General features: G+C 36.1%; 1 protein-coding gene across 1 annotated transcript in view; it reads left to right on the forward strand.

Annotated features, from left to right (window-relative positions):
- The window catches only part of Chn1 (chimerin 1), a 159,155-nt gene that overhangs the window by 41,568 nt on the left and 95,265 nt on the right, over window positions 1–22,322 (forward strand). Inside the window, exons 3-6 of the mRNA XM_048345212.1 lie at window positions 1,184–1,222; window positions 7,192–7,247; window positions 15,824–15,855; window positions 20,611–20,724. Of these exons, the coding sequence (XP_048201169.1) occupies window positions 1,184–1,222; window positions 7,192–7,247; window positions 15,824–15,855; window positions 20,611–20,724 (241 nt within the window). The remainder of the gene's footprint in view (window positions 1–1,183; window positions 1,223–7,191; window positions 7,248–15,823; window positions 15,856–20,610; window positions 20,725–22,322) is intronic.

A 22,322-nucleotide genomic window follows, 5' to 3' on the forward strand; every position in this document is an offset into this window, starting at 1 on the left:
GAGTGACACAGAAAGCTCTCTGGTTTCCTTTAAAAGTGATGATTCAGTATTTATTCCTCAATTTCATTTGTGGTTATAGAATAGACCTACTACAAATAATGAGAATCAACTGTATTTTATTTAATACTTCATTATTAATGTGTTCATGTAATTTTTTTCTTTAAGCAAACATATTTGAATACTTCTGGATGTGCAGAATTTTCTCTTTATGTTCTTTTACCCACTGTTAGTAGTCCTGCTGTGTCCCTCTGACTCAGTTTGTGTGGTTTGTGACAACACATCAGAAATTAAGTGTGAGGTTACATTTTAAAGTTTGGGCACTGAGGGTCAGATGTTTTGATTTTTATGATCATTTTACTCGAGCTTCAGGCTCAGCCTTCCTAATAAACTTCTTTGGAATTTTCTTGCTTCCTAGGGACCAAAAATGTTTAGGACCAGACTTCCTTATGGGTTCATTCTATGTGCCATCATGGCAGCACCTTTCCACTCTGAAAACACAATGTGTCTGATTTGGCTCCATATTCTTAGCAAAGAGCTTTTGGTGGGCAGGTGAATTGGCTCCTTGCCTTTCTCTCAATTACTCCATCTTCTTCAACTTGAGTGTTTGTATTTCTGTTTCCTACCATGTCTCTTCAGACTGTCTCCTACATCCACACTGAAGCAGAGCAAAGGAAATGAACTTGAAGAGCAGATGTTCACATCCTGTTCTTTGTGGTTCCCTGGAGATACTCTGTTTTCTGGAAGAGTTTCTCATTTCCTGCTTTTCTTTTTCCATGTTGCCTCTAAATGTAATGGGGGAAAATAGAGAAATACTTCACATTTCTGGTGGGGTATTACGTAGTCAGTTTGGAAAAGAAAAATTGCAAGTGATTTCAGTGTTATTTTGGTGAAATAATCTTGAAGGACAATGACTTTATTGACTATCATTCCTTTGTTGTTAATAAAGAGTACCAGAAGTAGAAATTAGTCATGATGTTTATATGATAGATAGTTGAGTAAATAGTTACCTTTTTGAATGGCTTTGTAAAAACTGTATTTTAAAACAGTAAAGGTCAAGTTGAAACCTTTGAATGCTGTTTATAACTAGGACAAATAGAGTTCATATGTATTAAATGAATTAATCATAAAAGAATCTTATTTGAAGTGTAAGTATTGGTAATGTTTTTGCTATTTATTGTTTCAGATACAGATGAATATAGACCTCCTGTTTGGAAATCTTATTGTAAGTATCCAAATAAATTGTGTGGGTGATAGTGCTTTATAAGTAATATAAAAATACCAGGATTATTATGTACATATATATTTTGTGCCCATTATTGAAATATTTATTTACAATGTTTCAGAATAGCATAAAAGAAATCACTAAGCTAAAAAAATAAGTGTTTGTTCAAAATCAGTGTGGTTTGCATGTCTGGAATGCAGCTCATCCTTTGGAGCTTGCAGAATTCTGCACAGCAAACTTGACATTTCTGTTTAGAATGGCTGGTGGAATGAATGTAAGGAGAAGTGAAGAATTCAAGAAACCTAACTACTCCAGTCTTGATTTATTGTGTGACAGAAGGAATAGATCAGTAATGATAATTAAGCAGACTGTCTTCATAGAAAAACAGGTGAACAGAAAGATTTTCCTTTCTTCTAAACAATTGCTTTGCCAAAATATAAAAGTTACTTTTTAACAAGGCACTCTTTGTGTCAAACCTAGGGCCTTTCACATTCTAGGCAAGTGCAAAGGGAGATTGTTTTATTTCTATTTTGCTCTTTAGACTGCATTGTTTTAGAATAAACATTTCTTCAAGAGAGTTTGGGTTGTTAGTTTCTTATTTTCCCCTTGCTTGTTTCCTAGAAAATATTATGTCATCAAGAAAATAATAGTCCTGATTTTAAAAATAATTTAATCAAAGCAGATTGTGTGTGTGTGTGTGTGTGTGTGTGTGTGTGTGTGTGTGTGTGTGTTGGTCCTTGAATTTAGGGCCTAGGCACTGTCTCTGAGCTTTTGTGCTCAAGGCTAATGTTCTACCACTTAAGCCAAAGCTCTACTTCCAGCTTTTTAGATGTTTAATTGGAGATAAGAGTCTCATGGCCTTTTCCTGCCCAGGCTGACTTTGAACTACAATCCTCACTTAGATCTCAGCCTCCTGAGTAGCCAGGATTACAGGTGTTAGCCATCAGATCCTGGCATCAAAATAGATTTTAAAGAAGCTAGGATACTGTGGCAACAACAGTGTCACAAGAGGCTAGAGATAGAGCTCAGTATTAAAGCATTTGTCTACCATATGAGGCACTGAATTTTATCCCTAGCATTACAAAAGCCAAAAACCAAACACACACACACACACACACACACACACACACACACACACACACACAATCAAAACCAGCATCTCAAACAGTAAAGATAAGTTAACCTAAATTTTGTTGTGTTTTGTTTTTTGCTAGTCCTGGGGCTTGAACTCATGGCCAGAGCACTATTCCTGGCTTCTTTTTGCTCAAGGCTAGCTAGCACTCTACCACTTGAGCCACAGCGCCACTTCCGGCTTTTTCTGTATATGTGGTGCTGAGGAATCGAACCCAGGGCTTCATGTATATGAGGCAAGCACTTTACCACTAGGACATATTCCTAGCCCATTAAACTAAATTTTGATATTTATAAATCACTAATATTTACTGGCTGAAAAAGTAATAATTAAAGTTTTTATTGGTTTATGGTCTAAGAACAACAGATACTTTTAATAATTTGTTGCTGCTTTAAGCTAAATATAAGTAAAATATAGGAAGTCTCTAAGAATATTGCTATTTTATTTTTTTGTTTATTTTTTGCCAGTCCTGGAGCTTGAACTCAGGTCCTGGGCACTATCCTTGAGCTTCATTTTGCTGAAGGCTAGCACTCTACCACGAGCCACAGTGCCACTTCTGGCTTTTTCTGTTTATGTGGTACTGAGGAATCGAACCCAGGGCTTCATGCTTGCTAGGCAAGCACTCTACCACTAAGACACATTCCTAGCCCCAATAATACTATTTTAAAAGTCTCGAAAAAGATTGTTTACTACTGGGCTGGGGATATAGCCTAGTGGCAAGAGTGCCTGCCTCGGATACACGAGGCCCTAGGTTCGATTCCCCAGCACCACATATAAAGAAAACGGCCAGAAGCGGCGCTGTGGCTCAAGTGGCAGAGTGCTAGCCTTGAGCGGGAAGAAGCCAGGGACAGTGCTCAGGCCCTGAGTCCAAGGCCCAGGACTGGCCAAAAAAAAAAAAAAAAAAAGATTGTTTACTACTACTAAACCCTGTCCTCCCTCACCCAGTAGATAAGTAAAATTCTAAGACTATATAAAAATGACAGTACTGTAATTATAGCTACTCAGGAGGTTAAGATCTGAGGATTACAGTTCAAAGCCTGCCTGGACAGGAGAACTGGCAAGACTCTTATCTCCAATTAACCACCCCAAAACTGGAAGTAGAACTGTGGCTCAAAGTGGTAGAGCACTAGAATTGAACAAAATAGCTCAGAAACCTTGTCCAGACCCTGAGTTCAAGCTGCATGACTGACCCCCGCCCCCAAACAAAACAAAACGAAAAACACTAGTGCTCTTTTCCTTCTAGAGATTTTTGTCTTAAGATTTCATTCACTGGAAACCTCTTGAGAATTATTTTCTGCATTTCCTGGATTTCAGTTTATCTTCATCTTCTTAACTCTAATCTATGCCTACTCTATACACTTTTAATGTAACATCACTTAGGAAGTCCTAGACTATGACTGAATTAGTGGCAATTTTATCTCCACTGCAGAATGTGGATTAGAAAATACAGTACATGCAATTTTTCTTTTTCTGTATTTTCATTTGAAAACCAGCATTTTCTCTTAAAATAACTCTTTTTTGTGTGACAATATCTTTTACTGAGTTTGATAGTTTTTCATAAACTTTAGTGTCTGGACTTGCTACTATCATCATCTTAATAATAGAAACATAGAGGAAATTATTAGATGTTTTATCTTCTCTCAGATTAAAAAAACTTAGAAGTTTCATTCAAGGAAATTTTATTGTTACAAGTTGAAAAGTCCTTTTGTAAAGATCAGTCACATGAAAATTCCTTAAGTTCATGATTTTCATTTTGTAAGATTAGAATATGGTTAAATTTGAATCATGAGAAAACATAAAAATAGCTTTCTAACAATTTTTAATTATGGTTACATAGATATTAGTGTGTTTGACAGAATTCTGCTTTTAGAAAAAATTGTGATTAGGCTCAGTCTGTTTTGTGTGTATGTGTTTGCCACTCTCAATATTGGAGTTGGCTCTAAAGACTTTCATAAGATATCTATTCATAGTACCTTGAGTTCATCCGTTACCAGAATTGAATTTTGCTATCAATTTTTGACAAATAATTTAATGGTTGGGGTAATATAAATTGGGTTGAATTCCAATAGAAATTATCAGAAGTTTCAAACTAAGGAAGAAGTAACATAATTTTCATGATATTTTAGTAGATATTCACTCAGTCTCAGTCTATATTTACTATATTTGTTTGTGAAATTCCAATGGCTTCCTTTTTTTTTTTTTTTGCCAGTTTTGGGGTTTGAACTCAGGACCTGGGCTCTGTCCCTGAGCCTCTCTGCCGAAAGCTAGTGCTCTTCCACTTGAGCCACAGCACCACTCTGGCTTTTTTTTTTCTGAGTAGTTTATTGGAGATAAAAAGAGTCTTAAGAACTTTCTTGCCCAGGTTAGATTCAAATTGTGATCCTCATATCTCAGCCTCCTGAGTAGCTAGGATTATGTACATGAGTTACTACTGCCCAGCTGGCTTCCATTTTTGTATTACTAAAAATGAATAATCCTTTTTTTTTTTTTTTTTTTTTTGGCCAGTCCTGGGGCTTGGATTCAGGGCCTGAGCACTGTCCCTGGCTTCTTTTTGCTCAAGGCTAGCACTCTGCCACTTGAGCCACACCGCCACTTCTGGTCATTTTCTGTATATGTGGCGCTGAGGAATTGAACCCAGGGCTTCATGTATACAAGGCAAGCACTCTTGCCACTAGGCCATATCCCCAGCCTAAAAAGGAAGAATCTTTTAAAAAATAATTTAAATGGTTATTTCCCCCTTTGTTTTATAATTTTATTTATTTATTGTGTGGTACCAAGGAATTGAACCCAGGACCTCATGCATACTAGGCAAGCACTCCATCACTAAAGCCACATTTCCTACCATAAAAGTAAATAATCTTGGGGCTGGGAAATGTGGCTTAGTGGTAGCATACTTGCCTAGCATGCACAAAGTCCTGGGTTCGATTCCTCAGCACCACATAACCAGAAAAAGCCAGAAATGGCACTGTGGCTGAAGTGGTAGAGTGCTAGCCTTGAGCAAAAAGAAGCCAGGGACAGTGCTTAGGCCCTGAGTCCCAAGCCTTGAGACTAGCAAAAAATAATAATAATAATAAAAAAGAACACAAAAATGAATAATCTTAACATTAATGAACCATTGATAGCCAATCAGTAGGGGATTTGTCTAAAAACTTACTTCCAAGAAACAGAACTGTACCCATTAGGGCAATTAAAAGTATTGAAAGAAATTGCAGACTAAATATTACTGTATAATTTAATGTTAGAAAAAAGGAAAAAAAATGTGCCCTCTGAAAATCTTAACAAAAAGGTGAAGGCTGCATCAGTTCTTGTGTGACAATACTATCACCCCTTTTTTCATACTGGCTTATTTTCAAGTTTGTATACTGGATAGATAAATGATTACTGAGCATAACAGATAGGCCTACAGTATTGTGTAATATTATGTATTACTAACTTAATACTATCAAACTGTTTTAACATATTATCTTTTAGGCACTTTTGTAACCACAAGAAAAAGGCAAAGGTATACATTTGTCAGTAGAATTTTTGACATTACTAAGGAAGTGCATTGTTATTTTTATTTCCAGCAGTAAAGCCATTATCAGTTTTCTTTTATAGTATTACCCTGATGCTATGTCTTAGTGATGGATTCATAACTATCCTTGTAAGCAAATATTATAAGGAACTTTAGGTATTAGTGTCAGTCATCTACATAATAGCTACTCTTTATTGAGTGCTTATCATGTGCCAGGGATTATTTTCAGTCTTTATATATAGTAAATAGAAATAAAACAATGACGTGTGTCATTATATTTTCATAATGTGTATATTGTGTATGTATATACACAAATATATGTATATACACAAATATATATATATACAAACTGGTTAATAGTCTTATTAGGTGTGTTTTTAAAAATGTTTCTATAACTAAGTAAGGTCAGAGATAGAACTTACATAATGATACCCAGCTGAAATGAGTTGTACTTTATCTAGAATTTCCCAAATTCCTGGTAGTTTGATACTATGTTGACAAAGCATGTAGGTATTTAACTTCAGTGCTAATTTAAATTCATATATACGTAATTGTATATTTAGACATAGAAAAAATATACTTTAAGAGGCAAGCATACTACTACTCTTTTTCCGACAGTCACCAATCCTATTCATTCTTTTTTCATTTTAAATTTTAAAAAAGATGGAAGTAAGGCTAGCAAAGGAAGTTATACTATCAGTATAATTTTCATTGACCTTTTTTCAGATACTCTGAGAATAATCTACTCTTTTGGCTAGGCGTCTCAGTGTCTGGATTCACTTTCACTCCATTTGTCCTTCTTTGATAAGTCATAGTAACTTTGCCTCTGAAATTTTATTCTTAGGTGAGATGATAGTTGAAGATAAATGTTTACAATATAACGAGGAAGAAAACTGTATATTATTTTTAGCTTCTAAATTTTAGTTATGTTTGATACTTGATAAAGTGTTTCACAGTACATGTATGTAATATGTATATGCATTTTATATGTTATATGGCTATTTATATTAGAGGCTTACTTTAATACATACTTAAGTCAGAGAAAATAAATTAGCAGAAGACAGAACAGAGATAAATATCCAGAATTGATTTGTTATAAGGTAAAAATACATTTGTGTGGATTATGATTTTTCTGTTTGTGCCTTGCTCCTAGACATTTGCTAAATTTAATTTGATTTACTTTGTATTTATAACAATTTTTAATTTAATAATAAATAGAAGTGTAAAAGTTTCTTCTGAGTATAAGAAGCAGCTTATTTCTTATTCCTAATATATTCCTAAAGTTTACATAAGGGAAACTGATGTTTTTATTTCTCCTCACAGTATATCAGTTGCAACAGGAAGCCCCTCATCCTAGAAGAATTACTTGTACTTGTGAGGTGGGTGAAATGTAATCACTACAAGAAAATTACTTAATCATCTGTTTCCCAAACTTTCACTTTCTTAAAAGGCTTGGTTAATTGTGGGATTAACTGCTTCATAAAATTGTGATGTGCATGTATTTTTCTTAACATACTTCTCCCTTGTCATAGTTGCGACTTAACAAACTGTTTGGAAGATTATATAGACCATAACCATCTAGTTTGAAGTGATTCAGGTTAATTCACAACTTTGTTTTTACTTATTTTGTTTTATTTATTTTTTGTCTTTTCTTTTTTGGTACTGGGAAACCAATCCAGCATGTTGCACTAGATAGGCAAGCACTTTGCCACTGAACTACATCCCACCCCACTTTTCCAGTTTTATTTTTGTTGTTGTGTTGTTTGCTGGTTCTGTGGCTTGACCTCAGGGCCTTGGCACTGCAGTGTCCCTGAGCCTCTTTGTGCTCCAGGCTAGTGCTGCTCTACCTCTTGAGCCACAGCACTACTGTACCTCTTCTGGCTTTTTCTAAGTAGTTTATTGGAAAAAAGAGTTCCAGGGACTTTTCTACCGGGGCTGGCTTTGAACTACATCATTAGATCTCAGCTTCCTGAGTAGCCAGGATTATAGGCATGTTTTTTCTGTTTTTTAGTGCCTGTCATAGGGCTTGGATTCAGGGCCTGAGCACTGTCCCTGAGCTTCTGCTGAAGGCTAGTGCTGTACCACTTGAGCCACAGCACCACTTCCAGCTTTCTCTGTTTATGTGGTACTGAGGAATCATACCCGGGGCTTCATGCATGCTAGATAAACACTCTACCACTGAGCCACATCCCCAGCCACCTGGCTAGTTTTTAAAATGAAATTTGAAGATATCCTTGAAGGCATTGTAGGATTCCTGAATTATTTCCCTTTTGAAGAAAGATCTGAATCATGATTTTTACAAAATGAACAAAAGACATGGGTAGTTCACAAAGGCAATTTGATGACATATGAAAAGATAGTCAATTGGTAATAAGAATGCAAATTAAAACACACAGACCATTTTACCTTGCAGACTGGGAGAAGTTCAAAAGCTTAGCAGTGAAGAAACAGGTATTCTCATATATTGGTGATGGGAATATGAACTGCTAAAACTTTTGAGAACTTTGTAATATTTAACAAAATTATACCTACACTTTTTCTGTGACATACTGCTACATTGTTGAATTTATTGTTCAAATATGGGAAATCGTATATTCTTAAGGTTTTTTTGTTGTAGGATTATTAGTAATAGAATATTGGGAAGAAAACTAAATATTTGTATGGGACACATACTGGGATATAATATCAAAAAATAAGAAAAATTTCTATGAGCCAATACAGAATGATTTCCAAATACAAAATGTATGCAAATAGACTTTAAAGTTCTTTTTTAGTAAGAAAGAATAGAAAATAAGAAATAATGCAATTTGGCTGTACCTGGTGTTCTCAGCTACTTGGAAGGCAGAGGAAGGAGGATTACAGTGCCAGGTCAAGCTACATAAAGTTAGCATGGGACCCTATCTGAAAAACAAAGGAAAAGCACAAGGACTAGATGTGGCTCAAGTGGTTGAACCACTTGAATTCAGTCTCCAGTTTTGGGAAAACAAACTTTAATTCTATAAAAGAGAAACACAGGATTAACCAGAGATAAGCCCAGTGGAATAGTAATTATGAGGAAGGAGTGTGGTTTACTTATGGGGTATAGGGATGAATAAAGAGATGTGAGGGAGATTTATCTGGTGATGTGTTTTTATATATGTAGTGAATTTTGACACATGTGCATACTCACATACTCCACAAAAATAAATGAATGAATGAAAGGTTGGGGCCAGCCCTTATGTGTAATCCCAGTTACCAGGGAGTCAGATTGGGAAGATTATAGTTTGCCTAGGTAGCCTAGGAAAAACGTTAGTGAGGCACCCACACCCACACATGCTGCAATCTCAACCAACAAGCCAGGTTTGGTATGTCTCTGCCATCTCAGCTACAGCTTTTTGCCCAGTCAAGAAGTGCAAGACCTTATCTGAAAAATAGCTAAAACAAAAAGGTCAAATAAAGGTGGTGAATACACCTTGATTAGGTCAAAGAGAGCGAGGGGGGGGAGGTGGAAAGGGAGAAGAAGCAAGGAGAGGTATAGGTGAATATATGTTTTTAAGTTTATACATTTTAAGCAGGATTAAAAGTTTTTGAATGTCAATTATATATTGCATGGGATGAAATGTAACACTTAACTTTTCTTAGATGATCTATTATTTAAAATAAACATTTCTTCATTGGTTAAAAAATATGATGGATTTTCAGGGAGGGGGAAGGTGGGAGAAAAGTGGAGGTAAAAAGTTTGATAAGAAATGTACTCACTGCCTTACGTATGTAACTGTAACCCCTCTGTCCATTACTTTGACATTAAAAAAATGAAAAAATAATGGATTTTTTTCATTGTGACATCTTCTTTAAACATGCATGTGTCATTTCTATTTCTTTTTTCCCAATGCACCACAAATGGCAAACTTGGGCTCTCTCAGACCGTAACAGAATATGTTTAGTGAAAGCAATGTGTGGGAATTTCCTCTTGTTGTCTACCCTTATAAGGTTCTGGGGATGGACTCAGTGTTCTGCCTTTTTTCAATTGAATTTCCATTAGCACATTCTGAAACCAGGATATGTAGTGCCTTATTTTTAAAGCTTGAATGATCAACTATTAAATCACATTAGGAGCAGAATTTTTAAATGCAGAATATCTAAGAAATAATTGAACAGAGAAATTAAGTTGTAACTATATTCATTTTTTCTAATTCCAGAAAGTATTACCAGCTATTCTTGTGACTACCAAAATATAAAAGATTTATTTTATTTTATTGCACTTTTATGTACTTTTTTATGTACTTCAACTCAACTACAAATAATTCTTTTTATAGTATGGTTTCTAGATCTACAACTAATTGTTTCAGGCATACTTTACAAACCAGCCAGTCTCAGTGGTATGGCTAATAGAAATCTCAAGTGTAAATAGTGTATCCCAAATAGAACTGACCTCATTGCCTGCTCAAACCTGCTGTTATCACAGGCTTCCCACTGATAAAATCCTCCTGTTTCCCTCTCTTGGAGTTCATCTTGCTTAGCCTCATTCTATATAATCATATGTATGTAGCTGTTGAGCTCTTGTGAACCTCTGATAGGTCTATCCTAGACCTTTTTATGCTTATTCAGTAATTGTTTGGCTTTAAAGACATATACATTACACTTTAATTTAGGCAACTGAGCAATATTTAGAAAGATCTTTCTAAATCACTACTTAACTAATATCTTAGAGATTAATCATATTATTTGTACTATAAGACAGTTTTATAGTATAAGTTTATTCTCTGTTTTCGTGGATGAGGTATTGGGGTTTGAACTCAGGGCTTTGCACTTGATAAAAAAAGCACTGTACCACTTGAGCCATACCTATAGGCCTTGATAAAAAAAGCACTGTACCACTTGAGCCATACCTATAGGCCTTTTGACTTTGTAGTTTATTTTTCATATAGGGTTTCACATTTTTGCCAGTGGTGAAAGGACTGCCGTACTTCTACCTCAGGCACCTACATCGTTGGGATTATAGGCTTTATATTACTATGCTTGGCTTTTTATTTCCATTTTTAAAATGATGATATACCGTGCATAAATGAGTATGCTTTCAGGTGTACAGACGGCAGTGTTCCTCAAGCGTAAAATCTGAGCCTTTATATAGATTTTTTTTGTTTGAACAGGTAATGTAAAATCATTTTTTAAACCAGCATTTTATCAGGTACCATAGACTTCTAAATTAATTCTCAAAGAGTCCAACATTGCATTTTTGTTTGTGAAGTAAAAGTTTGTTCTCAAGATTTATCTTCCCACTCTTACAAGCCTTGGACCTAAAAATGGAACAGTCATCATTAATAGCTACAGGGACTAACAGACATATTTTTAAAATAAAAGATATATATTTAATATATAAAAGAAAATTCTAAGTCTGACATAATTATATCCTTAAAAACATTCCACTTATTTACATGGGGCTGGGGATATAGCGTAGTGGCAAGAGTGCCTGCCTCGGATACACGAGGCCCTAGGTTCGATTCCCCAGCACCACATATACAGAAAACGGCCAGAAGCGGTGCTGTGGCTCAAGTGGCGGAGTGCTAGCCTTGAGCGGGAAGAAGCCAGGGACAGTGCTCAGGCCCGGAGTCCAAGGCCCAGGACTGGCCAAGAAAAAAAAAAAATCCACTTATTTACAAATGTATAAAAAGGCAGATTATTGGTCTTCTGAGATCATGCTTCTTATAGTAGGATGAGCACTTTCTTCCAGGTTCCTCAGATCTTCTCATTCAACTTCATCTGTCATACTGATACATGGAATTTTCATAGATCAGTTTTTCCCATACTTAAAGGGTAGGAGTTTGGGGGACACTTTAGGTTTGTCAAGACTGCAGGACTATTCTGGACTAAGCCCTCCTCTCATGAGAGAACACTCTTATCCAGGGGATTTGTAGTGTCTGCAGCCTTCCCTGAACACCTAGAATCATCCCTCTTATTTTTAAAAAGTGGAAGTATTCAGAAGCTAAAATAGTCCTTCTTTTCCTGAGGATTTTTCTTCACTCCCTTGCCTGCTCCCTGTCTGATCCTCCGAAGCCACAAGAGCCTTGGGAAGTCAGGAGAAGGTGGGGAAGTGACAAGTGATGAGAATCTGCTATACCCCAAGGACAACTATTAACAAGGGAAACAGGGGCTGGACTCCATGGGCTAAGGCATTGAATGAAATCTGTGGGGTAAAGAGTAGAAGGATAATGGGAAGCTGAAGACCATTCTCCTTGCTCTGCTAAATGGACATATTTTTAGTTCAGAGAATTTTACAAGCTGAGAAATTATGGATGAAGATTATAGTATAATTTACCTTGAGAAGATAATAAATAACCTGGCTGCAGGCTCAGCAAAAACAAAATTCCTTAAGGGTATTGTTTAAGAATAACTTTTGGGGGCTGGGGATATAGCCTAGTGGCAAGAGTGCCTGCCTCGGATACACGAGGCCCTAGGTTCGATTCCCCAGCACCACATATACAGAAAACGGCCAGAAGTGGCGCTGTGGCTCAAGTGGCAGAGTGCTAGCCTTGAGCGGGAAGAAGCCAGGGACAGTGCTCAGGCCCTGAGTCCAAGGCCCAGGACTGGCCAAAAAAAAAAAAAAAAGAATAACTTTTGGAGCAAGGTAAAAATCATAACTTTCCTGTAACTGTACAGACAAGCACATGTTAAAATTTTAACCAATAATATAGGATATAGAAAATCAGGAAGATATTATAATTGGGTAAAAGGAAAAGTTTTTAAAAACCCACACATTTATTTGAACTCAGGATATTGAGATAAAGTACATAAAAAGAAATTATCTTTTACAAATTGTTAAAATATTCTTATTATAGAGGGATTACAATTATGTGAGTTCTGGTAATAAGTACATTTCCTTTCCTACAGTGTCTTCTGTTTCTTTATTCTTTCCCAGCCCCCTCCCTACTGTCTCCACTCACAGCTTTTGTTTTGTTTAAAAGCTGAGAGAGCATTGTGAAGAAATCAGAAGTCAGTTAAAACACTACCATGCAGGAGAAATTTTATTAGTTATCTATACTTTAGAAGGTTCCAAAGTGGCTAGAATCTAAATACCAGTTGATTTTACCTTGAGGTTTTTTTACACTGAAACACAAATATATGTATATCACTGAATGAATTTATTGCTGAATAAATATCTGAAGTTTGCTTCAAACAGCTGTAAATGTCGATGACTAGTGGGCAGGTAACCTAGACTTGACATCCATTCTCCAAGCAAAACCAAGGGAGATGGTCACTGAATGTACAGATTTTTAGTTGTTAAGGAAACTGCCATATTAAACCTAATCAGATAACATTCAGATTCAGTGGCAGATGTCAGACAGACCCAGGTCTCAGGACTTTTTGTTTTGCCTAAGAATATCAAATTTACCTTGAGCTCTACTACTCAAATAAGTACTAACTGTGAGCAAATTATCTGACCTCTCTTATGCTCTGTTTCTTTACTACCATATGCTCCAGTGGTCTCACCACTGTGTTTGTATCTAAATGAAATGAAACTAGTATGTTAAAGAGAAGTCTACATTCCCATGTTGTGGCAACATTGTTTACAGAGGCCAAGATATGAAAGCAACCCAAGGGTCTGCCAATGAATGAATTGATTAAGCAAATGTCCATATATGGAAATGGGTAATGCATATTCTGTGTACAGGAGAATTGTATATATTTCATACTGAATACAGCCTTTAAACAAAAGACAATCTCACAATTGGCAACAATGTGAATGAACTTAGAGAACCTAGAAAATATGATAGTAAATGAAAGAATCCAGGCATTAAACGACTAGTAATGCATAATCTTCTATGTGGAATCTTAAAAAGTTGAAAGAGGCTCAACATAGACCTACCTATGACCCAGCCATACCACTCCTAGGCATCTATCCTGAACAACAGGTCTCAGGATATCAAAAAGACATCTGCACATCTATGTTTATCACTGCACAACTCACAATAGCCAAAATATGGAAACAACCCAGATGCCCCTCTACAGATGAATGGATCCAGAAAATGTGGTACCTTTACACAATGGAATACTACATAGCTATTAGAAATGACAAAATATTGGTATTCGCAGGGAAATGGTCAGAACTTGAACAAATAATGTTGAGCGAGACAAGCCTAGAACACAGAAAACAAAGGGGCATGATCTCCTTGATAAATGACTGTTAAGTCATAGTGATTGGGAAGATGTTGGTTAAAAGATATAAAATTTCAGTTAGAGATCTCTTTTACAATATGGTGTTATAATTGATAAAGATATATTATATAGTTGATATGTACCAAGAATAGGGCCTTGAGCTCTGTTCTTGAACTTCTTTTGTTCAAGGCTACAGCTGTACCACTGGAACCATAGTTCCATTTCAGTCCTTTTGGTAATTTATTGAAGATTCTCACCAACTTTCTTGCCTAGGATGGCTTCGACCTCAATCTTCAGATCTCATCTGGGATTACAGGTGTGAGCCACCAGCGCCTAGCTAAAAACAGGGTTTTAAAAATTGTTTTATTTTTTGGGGCTGGGGATATAGCCTAGTGGCAAGAGTGCCTGCCTCGGATACATGAGGCCCTGGGTTCAATTCCCCAGCACCACATATACAGAAAACGGCCAGAAGTGGCGCTGTGGCTCAAGTGGCAGAGTGCTAGCCTTGAGCGGGAAGAAGCCAGGGACAGTGCTCAGGCCCTGAGTCCAAGGCCCAGGACTGGCCAAAAAAAAAAAAAAAATTGTTTTATTTTGTGTTACTAGGGATTACATTCAGACCCAATGAATATTCTACCACCTAAGCATGACTCCAGTCCTTTTCTCTTTAGTTTGCTTATATTGCTTTGTCTGATTTTGAACTACAATCCTCCTCCTTCTACCTCCTAAGAACTTGGGATCACAGACATATAAAAACACTCCCATTTTGTTTTTAAAGTAGACTCTCCCTAACTTTTGCTGGCCTCAAACCACAGTCCTTCCATCTCTACCTCCTGGTGGATAAGATTTTAGACATATATCACCTTGCCCTGCCCAGGATAGGTTTTGTTTTCATCTCCAACCAAGGTTTGGAGGTAATATGTTAATTAGTTATTCTATTGAAAACATACAGTAGTTCATAACTCCTCCTTATAGTACATAAGTTTTATATGGGTAATTCATGTCAATGAGAAATACATAAATAAAAGAGGGGAACTTTCCCATGACAATAAGTAAATGAAATGAGTGATAATCTTGTGAAAATGAAATGAAATTTCTCTTGTGAAGATTAAATACTTTTCAAATGTAACCAAAACACCTAGACAATAGAAACAGGTAAATAAATGAAAGCTCTGGTCTCACCAAAGGGAAAGTCTTTGCTATTTCTGTGACTTTGTTATTAGAACCATCTTACCATTCAGAACCCAGTTGAAATACTACCTTTTCTGACCACTCGTATTTCATTATAGCACTCATTAGTGCTGTACTTTCCATTTTCTATGCTTCTTTTGAAAACTTCTTTACTGTTTGTTTCTCACCATTAGATGAATTCTATGACAGGACAGTTATGGTTCTATTCAATGTTGTATCCTTTGCAGATAGAAAAATGCTGTTCAGTTTTTCTTAAACTACTGGTGCAAAAGCTGTCTGTCTTGCCTATCCAGTAAGGAATGCTAGGGGGAGGGAGCTTTCGTTAGTTATAGCCCCATTCACACTATGGAATGCTGGGGGAAGATAAGCTGTGGTAAGGAAAGATCTGATAAGAAGATAGAACTGAGAATGGAGAAAATAGAGCAATAGGAAGGGAAGGAGTACCAGAGAATGGGAGAGAAAGCTACAACCCATGTGACATAATGGTGACATTAAATTTTTGGATGTCTTATCTGGTCTCTAATCTTTTAAAATTCTTTTTCTTAATGCATGTTTGGTTTATTACATGTACAAAATGTTATGTTTTGCCCCATTGCATTTTCACAAGTATAATTTTTTTCTCTTTCCCTAACAGGTAGAAAATAGACCAAAGTATTATGGAAGAGAGTAAGTATGGATTATCTAAAAATATTTTGCAGATTGGCATATGTAATAGAGACAGGTAAATGCATGCTTTTAGTAAAAATAAAAGAGGATAATGCAAATATTCAGGCTTGCTGGAGTCAAATTTTCTTTCCTACTATTACAAATGTAATTATTATAATTGATGTAAAATATAGAAAATAAAGACGATATGAAGAAGAAAATAGCAGAGGAAAATGTGCATACAATAATAAAGATTCACGTCAAATAGTCCTAAATATATATGAGAAAAATATATTTGTGTAAGTCTTGAATTTACGTGGTATACACGCGATAAATACATGATATATACTAAATATATCTTCAGTGGTATATGGGTATTTTTATATTTTGGTTCAGATTTTCTGCAAGTAGTATGTTGTCTCTCTTATTTTCGGGAAAAAAATGTAGTTCATGCTACCAAAAGATAATTACTAAAAAATTGAGGATCTCTATCTGCCCTTTTTTTTTGTTTGGACAAGGCCTTAATATGTAGCCCAGGCTGACATTGAACTCTATCTAGGTCTTCTTGAATGCTGAGATTACAATCATGTGTTCTATTCCTAATGTTATACCTATTTGTTTTTCCAAAATTGAGATATTTTGTATTTCAGATAATCTTATTTTTTGCATTTAAGATTGATAATAAACATTGTAACAATTTTAGAGGTTTATTTATTTTATTATCTTTAAGTAGTTGTACAAAGGAGTTGCCGCATAACAAAGCAGTTTATGAGTACAATACATCTCAATCAGTGTCACCCTTTTCAACATTCTCATCCATCCCTCTCCAACCCACCTCTTCTTCATTCTTCTAAATTTTATAAAATATATTCTGAATTAATGACTGCATTCTCCTCTTCTTCACTGATTTGTTGTTGTTGTTTTTAAATTTGGTCATAGGGCTTGAATGTAGGGCTTGGACACTTACTCTTTAGCTTTTTTTTTGCTTAAGGCTAGCACTCTACAACTTTGAGCTACAGCTCCACTGCTGGTTTGGGGTGGTTAATTGGAGACAAGCATCTCACAACTGGCTTTGAACTGTGATCGTCAGATCTCAGCCTCCTGAGTGGCTAGGGTTACAGGCATGATCCACCAGTGCTAGGCTTCAGTGATTTTTTTAGCTAGCTTTGTTTGCAGTTCTACATTTGGACAGCAGACTGACTGTGCCAGAAATAGTTCAGAATGCTGCTACAGTTCATTTCTACAGTCCTTAATATATCCGATTACTGACAAACAAGTCATGTTGGAGAAAAGAATAAAAATCACCCATAATCCCATCATTCCCCAAATATAATCATTTGTTTTTTATGACTTGAGATCACATTAAGTCAACAATGTATACAGAAATTTTGTTTTGTTTTGTTTTTGTTTTGGCCAATCCTGGGGCTTGGACTCAGGGCCTGAGGACTGTCCCTGGCTTCTTTTTGCTCAAGGCTAGCACTCTACCACTTGAGCCACAGCAACACTTCTGGCCATTTTCTGTTATGTGGTGCTGGGGAATTGAACCCAGGGCCTCATGTATACGAGGCAAGCAGTCTTGCCACTAGGCCATATCCCCAGCCCAGAAAATATTTTTTAAAATATTCTAAATTCTATGTTGATTTTCAAGACTGTTGTGAAAGGCAAATACCTATTAATTTAAGGGAAGTGATTCCCTCATCCTTTGCAGTCTTTGGGGTTCTTTGCAGTCTTATCAGTCTTCAGCTTGGTCAGTTAGGTTCTTTCAAACTGCAGATTTAGTAACTCTCACAAAAAATTCTGGCAACCAGAAATGTGTTAGATTGGGATTTTTAGACTAAAGATACTGAAGTGCTCCTATTGAAAGTAACATCATAAGAAATATTGAAGTACATATGTTTTGGGGGGTAGCAGACATACGGGTTGATTGGTCTGAATACGTATTTATTGTAAAATTTGTTTCTTTGATTTTATTTTAAAACAATTCAAGTCTTTTTTAAAAAAAATTCTATATTTTTACTAACTTGCCAGTTGATATAATGTAAATTCAAAGTATATGCTCATTTAATGGTATGTGTTACTACAGGGATAAGTTACATCTTGATTCCAGCAGATTCTTTATGTTAGCTTGTAAATCTAGTTTTGAAAAATTGAAAAATTCGTGGGGATGAAAAATTTAGTTGCCTATTGTGACTGACACTACATGTTCTGATTGTCATGATTTGAACATAACTGCTAGGAACTGTTGTTGTGTTTTTTTCTACCACCTAAATTTTTTTTTATTAATTAAATTTTGTTGACAAGGTGTTGTGCAAAAGGGGTACAGTTACATAATAAGGCAGTGAGTACTTTTCTTGTAATATCTTACACCTTTTTTTTCTTTCCCTTCCCTAGATCAGGTAGGCATATATACAATACCCAGTGTACCAAAATCATATACAGTAACCACGTAGTGTACGCCAAAGGAAATTCACCTAGAACTTTAAATGTAACATCAACAATAGAATCCTCCTGTATCCTTCTTTTGGAATTGTTTTTGCTTATACATAATGTAAGGTCGCTGACCCAAACCTGTGGAAATACCATTTGAAAAGAAGCTTTTTGTTTCGCAGACCTGGTCTCTACTGTCCCCGCTACCCTAACAGTCATCAAGGAGACCATGCCCCTTTGTTCTCTGTGTTCTAGGCTTATCTTGTTCAACATTATTTGTTCAAGTTCTGACCGTTTCCCTGCGAATACCAGTATTTTGTCATTTCTAATCACTATGTAGTATTCCATTGTATATAGGTACCACATTTTTTGTATCCATTCATCTGTAGTGAGGCTTCTGGGTTGTCTTCATATTTTGGCTATTGTGAATTGTGCAGCGATAAACATGGATGTGCAGATGTCTTTATGATATCCTGAGACCTGTTGTTCAGGGTAGATGCCTAGGGTGGTATGGCTGGGTCATAGGGTATGTCTATGCTGAGCTTTTTGAGGAAACTCCATACTGTTCTGCCAGGAACTGTTTGTTTGTTTTTTTGTTTTTGTTTTTGTTTTTTTTTTGGCCAGTCCTGGGCCTTGGACTCAGGGCCTGAGCACTGACCCTGGCTTCTTCCCGCTCAAGGCTAGCACTCTGCCACTTGAGCCACAGCGCCGCTTCTGGCCATTTTCTGTATATGTGGTGCTGGGGAATCGAACCTAGGGCCTCGTGTATCCGAGGCAGGCACTCTTGCCACTAGGCTATATACCCAGCCCCAGGAACTGTTTTAAGACTGTTCAGAGAACCTTCACTCTGCCCATGATGAGAAACTTCACGTTGTCACTTTGTTCTACCTGGTAAAGTTCCAAAATTACTAATGGTCATTTTAGGGCCTTTACAATTTATCATTGTAAAATCAAGTGACTATTTCTTATAAAGCTGCCAAGTTTTTTTGTTGGGTTTTTTTTTTTTTTTGAGCAGTGAGTTAGTATGTTATTTTAGGGGAGAAAGATTTCCCTACCCTTCTGGGTTAGATAGCTGAGTCAAAAATAAACTAGTAGGGCTGGGGATATGGCCTAGTGGCAAGAGTGCCTGCCTCGGATACACGAGGCCCTAGGTTCGATTCCCCAGCACCACATATACAGAAAACGGCCAGAAGCGGCGCTGTGGCTCAAGCGGCAGAGTGCTAGCCTTGAGCGGGAAGAAGCCAGGGACAGTGCTCAGGCCCTGAGTCCAAGGCCCAGGACTGGCAAAAAAAAAAATAAAAATAAAAAAAAAATAAACTAGTAGACAGATGGACAAGAAACAAAGTTACATACATGTGTTATTTGATGAAATAATGTACAGAAGGGTATTACAGGTAAAAGAAATGGAATACTCAGTGAGATTTGAGAGTTTATATACTGAGTCAATGTGAGAATGGTAGGGAATGTGTTTAGAGGACAGCAAGTGATTTTTAGGAAACATGAATAGTCCCTTAGAAGAATAAATAGGAGATGTGTTCTTTGGAGGCTTTATCTTTAGGTAGAAAAGAGAAATAGAGAAAGACATTTGCATTGGCTGTTTTTTCAGATGCTTTCAGCTCAAAATAATACACCAAAGCAGCATATTTTGGGGTAGTATGTCCTGTATGCCTTCATATCTTTGAGGTTGTGATATATGTGCATTCTTTATGAGTTGTAAATCACCATACAAATATAAGATGATAATCATTTTCACCATGGATTTTTTCTTTTTTAATGATTGGTGTCAAATTGTTATAGATCAACCTGTTTGTGTAAAAATGTGTTGCTTACTCTTTTCTTTGTTAATCAAAGGTAAGATTTGATAGAGAATGAAAGCTAGTATTGCAGTTTTTTGCTTGTAGTTTAAGTATTTAATAATGCAGATTATGCACATTATTGGGCAATCACGCCAATTAAAGACAACCTAGGGACCTGGAAAATTTCCAGCATCGATTCTGAGCCAAAATTTTGGAGAAATGAGACTTATTATGTAGATTTTAGCAAGTACATGTGTTCAAAGGACTATATAAGAAAGGAAGTAAAGGATTCTTTGCCTAAGTGATCCTTCAGATGGATGTAAATTTTGATTTTATCTCTGGTAACTGGATTCAATAGCTTTTCTGATGCTGTCCTTATTATACAGAGAAACTGGCCTTGGGCCAGGCCCTGAGAAATACAAGCATAGTTAAGCCCAAGTGCTTTTCTTTGATTATGTGGTATGTTTTTCTAGCAAACAACAGAAGATGGTGGGGGTTGTTTAAGGGGAGAATTGTGGAAAGCACACAGTTCTGAATTGATTTTCTTTCATAGATTTCACGGCATGATTTCTAGAGAAGCATCTGACCAGCTCTTGAGTGTGGCTGAGGGGAGCTACCTCATTCGGGAGAGTCAGCGGCAGCCTGGGACCTACACTTTGGCTTTAAGGTTGGTCATGGACCTTCACTTATAACTACACTTTATTTAAACCTTCTTAATAGAGAGCTTTAAAATTTAAAAGCATCCAGCATGTAATTGAATTGATTCTTGTTTTCTTGGAGCCCAATTACCATTTTAATAGCTTTGAGACCCTTTAAAAATTCCCTGTGAGTGGTAGCACTCAGTAATTAAGAATTAAAACACTTTTAAAACATTTTTGTTGTAGCTGCTTTCTTCCATTCCCACCTTTCCTTTCTCTCCTCCTAGTCTTTCTATGTCAGCTTCTATGTATCTCTTGAATTTAAAAAAGTGGCTTAAAGAAATTTCTTTGTAACTCATAAAGCTAATGAGTTTTTCTTAGGTTGGATTTTGGTGGAAGTAGCTTGAGACCTTTCATGATACCAGCTGAAGTTTGCCTAGTGTTTTGGCTCTTCTGAGCTTATAGTATAGTGATCAGAAACAAGTATTTCCATGAACACTATACTAACAACTCAATAATAATGCACTAGTCACAATAGTGCACCTATGCATTGGACTTATCCCATGCCAGGCCTCTAACCTCATTTAATCTGCATGGTAACTCTGTGTACCATTATTATTGTTACTTTATTTATGAAACTGAGGTCCTGGAGGTTGAATAACATGACAGTCTCACACTGAATAAATTGTACAGCTGGTATTTAAATAGTCTGGCTTCAGAGTCTATCATTTTCATAATTCTATATTTCTGTCTTTCCAAAGACTTAGAGTAAGTCTTTGTTTGTTCATTCATTTACATACTTCTTTGTAAAAGACTTTAGTATACCAACTTCCTAAGGAAGTGGTCAAAGAAGTAACATTTCCTTTGGTTGCCACAGATAAAAAGTTGATGTTAGTGCTTAGGACTAATATGTCTAAATCCTTCTCCTACCACTAATGTGGATGAGCAGGGACTTCATTCATGTCCACAAGATTTAATAATAATTTTTGTGATAAATACATGATATCATTTAGTTTTATTTCATACCAAAATTTGAATCATTTTGCATTCTTACAGAATAAAACTTGTCATGGGAATTTGTGAAAACTTACTTTTCACGAAAAATTAATAAAATATAAATTCCCTCTCAGTTACTTAATTTACTAATACAGGTTTTACTTTACAGGTTTAAATAATGGTGTACAGGGGGTATACTTACTTTGGTAATCTAAATAACTACTTTTTTTGCAACTGTTTGAAGTAGAAGACTGACATGGGGCTGATCACATACTTTCTTGAAACTGATTTATCTTTTTACTCCTAACATTTTCCACTACAATTCTGTACCACTGCATTTCCAAATAGTCTGGTATCTGATTATCTAGGATAAATAAGCGTTTATATGAAAGCCTCTGTATCAGAAGAAGGAAGAAGTAAGAAGGGAACTTGGCAGACAGAAATCTGCACAGTATACTCTTCTTCATGATTGCAGTTTATTCTATCTTTAAAGTCACACAGAAAATACAGAACTTTAGTTTGAACTTAATTTTGCCTCACTGTGAAGTTCAGATACTCTTTTCTGCACCATATGGTTTCTCATGACATAATTGTCATTCAGCTTTACCTAGCTGACACCAGCAATATTTGA

Source organism: Perognathus longimembris, chromosome 4 (assembly GCF_023159225.1).
Source record: "Perognathus longimembris pacificus isolate PPM17 chromosome 4, ASM2315922v1, whole genome shotgun sequence".
NCBI classification, from domain to species: domain Eukaryota; kingdom Metazoa; phylum Chordata; class Mammalia; order Rodentia; family Heteromyidae; genus Perognathus; species Perognathus longimembris.